Below are 8,047 nucleotides of genomic sequence, written 5' to 3' on the forward strand. Positions count from 1 at the left end.
TCATGGAAACAACTTAAATGTCCATGGACAGATGAATGGATAAAAAAGATGTGGTACATATATACAATGGAATATTACTCAGCCACAAAAAAGAATGAAATAATGCCATTTGCAGCAACATGGATGGACTTAGAGATTATCATACTAAGAGAAATAAATCAGAAAGAGAAAGACAAATACCATATATCACTCATATGTAGAATCTAAAATATGACACAAATGAGCCTATCTAAGAAACAGAAACAATGCGGGTGGGGTGGGGAGGGCAATGGATTGGGATTTTGGGGTTAGCAGATGCAAACCATTATATATAGAATGGATAAACAACAAGGTCCTACTGCATAGCACAGGGAACTGCATTCAATATCTTGTGATAAACCATAAAGGAAAAGAATTTTTAAAAGAAGGTATATATATGTATAACTGAATCACTTGTTGTACAGCAGAAATTAATACAACATTGTAAATCAACTTTACTTCAATTAAAAAGAAAAAGAAACCTCAAAGTAGTCTTTCAGCAGTCTATGTTATATATATATATTAAAAAAAAAAAGAGTCAAAATGTTTGCTTAGTCTATTTATTTTTGGTGGGGGAAGGAGAAGAGGAGGAGGTTAAAAAGAAGTTTGGTTTCTGCTTCAAAGCGCTTTCCCAAGGAATGGTGATTCATTCGTTACACATCATCATGGATGCACACTGTTCTCCTGGCTTTCATGATGGTCTGAATTCAAGGTAATATGTGTAATGTGTGTTTTTCTGAAATCCAGTGTATTCATTTGGATTTGTGTGGAGTGTTCCTTGCATTCCCATTCTCATATGAAAGATATTGGCACTTTGGCTTCAAGAACAAATAAAAAATAACATAAATACAACTTTTGTTTGATTTGGGCCTGGGCTAATTACTTAAGGAACTATTTAGCAATAATGATCTCAGATATTTAAATGCCTTATGAAGCTGCAATTAATTAAGGGACTGCTGATCCTAAGAACTATGCAACCAAAAGGGAATGAGGGAAAAATTCCAAATCTGGATGCCAAGTTCAAAGCCAAATATCAATAACCTCCTTCTCACACTTTTGCAATATCTATAAAGTAGAGGGAAAGGATAATAAAAATTACATGAGTAGTGATAAATAAAAAGTGCATACAGAACTGGGAAAATATTTTTCGTTAAATTTGTCACTTATCCCAGTTCAATAAGATGTTTGTAAGGAAAATAAAAACTTAAGGCAAAAACTAGTTACACTGCTGCTGTTCAGAACTTCTTGAGAGCACAAAAATGAATACCAATCTACTTCCCTGGTTTAAACTTGTCTTAAGACATGTTATTTTGTAACTTTAACATCTATATTATGCCTTGAAAATTCAAGCAAAAAGTAAAATCATACGGAAAGCCAGAAACTTCAATACATCTAGACAGACGTTTGCTTGTAGTTTTTGGTATCCAAAACCTTTTTTCCACACATAGAGCAGATGCCTAAAACAAACAAACAAAAAACTCATGTAAGTAATCAAATCTTAATAATAACTAATAATACTAATCTACTAGCTAACCAATACAAATGATTTGGTTTATTTAAGTCACTCCTGAAGCTTAAAACATAATTTAACAGCATCAGAAAAGAAAAAAAGAAAATATATACTTTTAACTAGGACAAGTTCTAAGTTTATTTTGCCTTAGAAAAAAGAGCATTTGACTAATTTATGAAGGGCTACTCCTTCACTATGTTATCCAAATCAGTATCAAAAGAAGTAGGTTTGATATGAATTCAAAAATGGTATTAAAGGAAACTTACCCTTTTTGTAGGCACAGCCCTGGCAGTAATGAGAACCTGGCTGGTGCACAGAACTTTTACAAATTCTGCAAGTGGAGAACTTATTCTTTCCATATGGATCAAATCTAGAGATTTTTTTTTAAAGAAAGAAAAATGTACAATACAATAGAAATACTCTTAAATAACCTCACTTAAGTAACAAATGTGATTAATTCATGCTCTCTGTTCCCTCTATCAAGCTCTACAATTGATAGGCATAGCACTCTTCTAACTGGCTACTCTGTTAATATGTCTCCACACTTCTGCCCCTTCCATGTAAGCTGTATGCTTGTAAAGAGTCAGCTGTATGTAATCCCAAACCTGTTTATAACAGCTGTATTTGTCAATCTATTCATGTGATATAATATTAAGGAAACTCATGTAATGAGAGTACACAAAGAGTGATTGATTATATTAAAAACTAAATGAATACTTTAGGATGACCAGGTAAGTGTGAATCATTAAAACTGCTATGGAATTAGGCATGGGTAAGAAAACTTAAAAATTGAGGAAAAATCCTAAGTGGAAGGACTTGGCACCTTACAAGTGTCAGTTCTTGCTCTACCTTAAAGATACTGGAAATATATATTCTGGTTATGATTAATGTAAGGAAAATTATAAAGTAGACTCAAAAAGCCTTGTCTCAATGCCAAATGACTGATGAATGCATGTACAGTTATGTGCTTTGACTTAAAATAAAGTATGTGTATCTTTTAATGATTGCCCACTTTAACTGACATTTTCAATTAACTGATGCAATCCCTTTCGATAAAAAAGTTTCTACTAAAAAAAATGTGACCTTACAGTGACTAGAAGGCAAAATAACTTTAGAGGAAATACTTCCCATTAAATTGGCAATAACTTTTTGTAACCGTACTCATATACTGAATACCAACACTGTCCTAGACCTGGTTTCTTCTCTTGGGTATGATACAACAGCTCATTTTTAAAGGTTAATTTTTCCAAATCCAAAAGAATGTCACTTTACTTCCCACAAGAGAAGTTAAGAGTGGACACTATTCTTCCTTTTAATAATAAGCTCAATTTGTTTGGACCTACATGTCTAGAGATTGCTTTTTCTTAAAACCATATTTTATTCTAAAATGTACATTTTAATGTCTCAGAAATCTTACGTACACTTTCCAAAGTGAGATACTTAAAATACCCAAAAGTAATAGCTACTTATTAATGACACTGAAGTAAGTTTGGGAGCATAAAGGAACTGGAAGTACCTAAAACTATACACTCTGTAAAACATAACAACTTGGTCAATAATAACCTCGTGGTCTTAGAAGACATCAATAAGTCAGTCAACAATACATAATGTGACAATGCATTGAAGTTTAAGTCTATCATGCTATTTTATACCCATTATTTAATAAGCACCTTTATGTGTCGGGCATTTTACGTATTAAAAGCCTTATTATTATTATTAAATACCAAAGATGAACTTGACAAAGCCTCTGCCCTCATCAATCTGACATTCTAGTGAGAGGAGACAGATAATAAGTAAGAAAACAACCACACTTTTAAGATAGTAATACCTGCTGTAGAGAAAATTCAGAGAGGATACTGTGGTGGACATGAGGGGAAGGAAGGAAGACATTAGTTTAGGTGCTGGTTAGGGACCCTCTCTGAGGAGATGACATTTCAGCTAAGACCCAAGTAACAAGAAAGAGCCAGCTCTGTTAAGCTCTTAGCGATGCATTCTAGGAAGAGGGAGTAGTAAGCACAAACCTCTTCCAATGGGAGTGGGCTTGGCATATCTGATGCAGGAGTTGGCACAATAGGAAGTCAGAGAGGCAGGAGGGGCCAGATCACAGAGGACCCTGTAAGAACATGGTATGGGACCTAGCTTTTATTCAATGTAAAAAGAAAACCAATGCAAGGTTTTGAGCAAAGGAGTTACAGGCCCTTTAAAGGACCACCCTGGTTATTATGAGAACGAACTATAGGGAACCAGAGAGGAAGCAGGGAGACAGAAAGTTATTATAATACCCAAGTAAGAAACTGTGATGGTTTAGAAGAGGGTAATAGCAGTGAGATGAACAGAAGCAGGTGTATTCAGGCTATATTTTGGTAGTAGAGCCAAAGAACTCGCTGGTGGATATGGGAAGTGAGGGAAATTAAGAAATCAGTTAGGGATTCCAGTTTTGCACAGCTAGATTGGACCATAGAGCAATGATGAGAAGACTATGATTCGACTGAAGGAAAAAGAGGTTGCCTGTCAGACATCAAATTGGAAAAGTCAAGGAGGCAACTGGATATATGTTTGGAGCTCAGAAAAGTCAGGACTGAGATATACATGTGGAATTCATTAACATACAGTTTGAATTTAAAGCCATTGGACTAAAGTCACTTGAGGAGAGATCATAAATTTATAAATAGAAAAAAAAAGTAAGTCTAGGATTGAGACCAGAAGCACTCAATTGAGAAGGAACAGTTAGTGAGTTAAGAGGAAAGAAGAGTGTGGTATCTCAAAGACAAGAGAATAAAGTGTTGCAAAAAAGAGAGTTTTCGAAAGGTTAAATAAGGTAAGAACAGAGAAGTAGCCATCAGTTTTAAAGGTCACCTGTGATCTTGACAAGAGTAGATTTAGGAGTGTGGTGGAGATGGAGGCCTGATTACAGCGGCTGAAGGAGTAAATAAAACTTAAGGACACTGAGAAAGTACCATCTAGATAAGGGTTTTGAAAACTTTTTCTGTAAAAGGAAGCAAGGAAATGGGACGGCAGCTGGAAGGATTCATGGAATTTTTAAGACTGGATATAATAGAGTATGGTGTCAAAAATTGTTTTTATGGTGGGAGACATTTTTATCCCTATTCCTAGGTAAAAAAGTAGTGTTCAGAAAAGTTTAGAACTGGTTTAACTTGCTTAAGGTTACAGAGCTAGACAGTAACAAAATCTAGATTCAAATTTAGGTCTGACTCCAGCGCTCATGACCTGTCCACATTTCTCTGCGGCCTCTGATTTGCAGGAAAATTAAGAACTAGAAAAAATAAGTCATGCTTTCTGGTGAAATTATAAAAATAATGTATAATATCTTTATATATTGATACAGTGAAAATGAACAGGGTGAAATCAGCAGGTTATAACAGACAGCTTGGTTATGCATGCTTGGAACTATCTAACTATGTTTTATCACAACAGAATGAGGCAAAACAAATTCATTCCAATACACTTAATATTAAAAAGAGTGGAAATTAATATGACTGCTTTATAGATGCTCTTATACCTACCTTGCTTTTTTTGAGGTCAAAGCTTTATTTTCATTCAGCTTTCTTCCACCACTTTCTGCATTGAAATATACATGTATTTCAGTGTGCTATGTCTACACATTTCACACATTAACACATACATGAAACATTTAACAATTAGTTAGAAAGTTCATTTTGTGACCTCCTACCAGCAGACTAGCCTATATCAAAATTTTAAAAAATTTCATTTAGTACCAGGTTTCAAAGACACTACTTAAAAAAAAAAACCACACAATTATTTACTAGGAAAATAAAAATTTGGATAAAAGGCAATCATTTTATTTCTCAAACTCAAAGTAGGACTTTAGGAATGGGTCTATATTTACATATATCTAATGTAAACTCTAGATGCCGCTACTTTGGTGCCATTGATCTTGAATACAGTAAAAATGTTTCTTTTTCTTCCCTTTGAAAACATCTTCACTGTATTTAATGATTATGAAAGTGAAAACATTTAAATAATTTGTTCAAGAATATAAAAATCAGGTGAGGAGAGGGGGCTTTCAATACTAACTCTAATTAAGCTGAATCAAATCAATTACTGTGATATACTCATTGCTTAAAAATCATTTAAATATTTTGCTATCTCCTGCCTATCAAATTAGGAACCCTGACATGTCACTGAGAGAACTAAATAGAAAAGATATTAAATTGTTGGGGTATCTAGTATTCCTTAATGTTTAACAGATAAAATACATTGTACACATAACATATCATTTTACAAATAATGTAAAAGTGAAAACATTATTCACAGAAGTATCTGATTCAGTTTCCATGTTCTAAAAGGAAAAATACCTGTGGTATTCCTTGCACCATCTTTCCATGTATCTGGAGTGATAACAGTACCAAGTTTCTTTTCACCTGTTATAACAAGACAGTAAAAGTAAGGGAGATTAGTGTTTACTATTTAATAAATACACTACATTGTGCCTAAAGTTCGCGATGGCATCACCAGTCATATTATGTACAAGCCTGTTAATGCTGGGGTCGGGGCCAGTGAACTGAGACTTAAGATATTAACTGTGGGCAATGGATAGCTGACTTCAGTAAAATTTGTGGATAATAGTATGGCTTATAATAGGCTTCCTCTGTACATGGATCCTTTAAACAAATCTGATAAATCTATTCATTCCATAAATATTTACTAAGCATCTCTGATGTATAAGCCATTGTACAAAGTACAGATAAAAATAAAACAAATGAGATAAAGCTCTAGATTTCAAGGAATTTATAGCACACTGATTTCTCTAATAGTAGTCCTTAACCTGAGTTTCACAGGTAGACCTTAGGAAATATATGAACAAGATTAAATTGTACACAAACCTTTTGTATATCCATTTTTTTAATAAACTATGTTAAGTCTACAGCTTTCATCACATTCTCAAAGGGCTCAGAGAACCAAAAAAAAGTTAAGAATTATTCAACTAAAATATAAGCTGGAAAGTAAATAGTATGACAATTGAGAGCTCAAGTACTAGGAGAAATTCCATGGAGGAAGAAATAATCTTGGCTAGGGAAATCCAGTGAAGCTTTGTGGGGAAGGCAATAGAGAGGGTTAGTGGCAATGAGACTGTGAAGAAAGAGGAGAAAAGAAGATGAAGGTAAACTGAATAAGGGACACATCCTGGGGAAAGGCATTGAAAACTCAGGGTACATACGGGCAAAATATTGTTTGGTTTGGCTGAAGTGAAAAGGGTAAGGCTTAGTGAAAATGCAGTTAAAAAGGTAAGCTGAGGCCTCACTGAGGAGGGTCCTCCTGAATGCCAGGCTCCAAATATAGAAATCCCAAATTATTCTCTGCACCCTGAGAATTTATTAAAGTAACCATCCATGGTCATTCTTTCACTTAATATAAAAACTGTGATTCAAACTCAAGGGCATCTATGTTCCAAGTTTTATATACTATAGGGATATAAACAAAGTGGATCATATTAATTAGACAATTATCAGGATAAGAGGACTTGAAATTGTCACAGAAGAGTCAGACATATCTAGCTGTAGGAAAAAGGGATTTGGGGATATGACAGCTCTTTTAAAACACATAACCAGTTTGTGAGGTCAAAATACCATAAGATATTTTCTAAATCTCAAGGGTTGGCATTAGAATCACTGGATGGCAACTATAGGGAGGAAAGACTTTTCTAAAAGCCAGTGAAATCTACACAGACTGCTTTGAAGGTGGTGAGATTCTCCTACCCCTGTGCCTCAATCCTCTATGCATTCATGCAAAGAGCATTTAAGCCATTGAATGGGATATTGACTTAGGTTTGTTAGATAAAATACAGGACACCCAGTTAGATTTAAATTTCATATAAACAATGAATACTTTTTTTTTTTTTTTTTTTTTTTAGTAAAGAATGTCCTGAAAGTGCGTGCTTTGGGACAAAGCACTTACTGTAGTGAGGAGCAGTAAACAGAGCCAAGTCTCAAACATTGCATAGGACATACACTAAAAATTATTTGTTGTTTTCCTGAAATTCAAATTTAACTGGGCGTCCGGTACTTTTATTTACTAAATCCATCAACTCCAGATGCTGTGGAAGTGACTTTTAAGATCCATTCCAACCCGGCGGGTCTGTGAAGGGAGGAAGCCCGTCAAGAAGCAGTTCAGCATGATACCCGGGGTTGATGGGAAGCAACGGAAATAAACAGAGGTGCAAAACTGAGACCACTCTGAATGCAAATACAGGACGATACGGTCGTTGGGGAGGGCAGGAATGGTCAAAGGGCAGTATAGGAGGACAGAGGCTAGAATCAAGGACCTGTGGCCGAAGGAAAAGCAAAGAAAGAGCAAAGTTCCCGGGGAACTCCAGTTAGGTTCTCCCAGCCTCCTTCTCCCGCAGAAGAGTCTCCTTAACTCACATTTTTCGCACACCATCCTTCCGCGACGATTCCCTCACCCGCAGGACGAGCGGCAGCTAGAAGAAGTTAACAATACAGCCAGGGAAGCACTCCCCTTCCGGGTTACGAAAATCCA

At 35.2% G+C, this 8,047-nt stretch overlaps 1 protein-coding gene across 1 annotated transcript; it reads right to left on the reverse strand.

The window, feature by feature from the left end:
• Positions 1-569: 569 nt before the first annotated feature.
• Positions 570-8,030, reverse strand: CRIPT (CXXC repeat containing interactor of PDZ3 domain). The gene is made up of 5 exons (XM_060027586.1): positions 7,933-8,030; positions 5,866-5,931; positions 5,053-5,107; positions 1,795-1,898; positions 570-1,475 (listed from the first exon to the last, which is right to left on the reverse strand). The coding sequence occupies exons 1-5, from the start codon at positions 7,946-7,948 to the stop codon at positions 1,411-1,413; spliced, it is 306 nt and encodes a 101-aa protein (XP_059883569.1). The 5' UTR covers positions 7,949-8,030; the 3' UTR covers positions 570-1,410.
• Between the last annotated feature and the right edge of the window lie 17 nt (positions 8,031-8,047).

The sequence above is a fragment of the Delphinus delphis genome, chromosome 12 (genome assembly GCF_949987515.2).
Source record: "Delphinus delphis chromosome 12, mDelDel1.2, whole genome shotgun sequence".
Classification (NCBI taxonomy): Eukaryota; Metazoa; Chordata; class Mammalia; order Artiodactyla; family Delphinidae; genus Delphinus; species Delphinus delphis.

Bases quoted from the DNA above. Each gene is read 5' to 3' on its own strand.
- CRIPT (XM_060027586.1), bottom strand. The intron at 5,108-5,865 runs GTATTTTTCCTT...ATTTCAATGCAG, and splicing joins TGGTGCAAGGAATACCACAG to AAAGTGGTGGAAGAAAGCTG. The intron at 1,476-1,794 runs GTAAGTTTCCTT...TGTTTGTTTTAG, and splicing joins GGGCTGTGCCTACAAAAAGG to GCATCTGCTCTATGTGTGGA.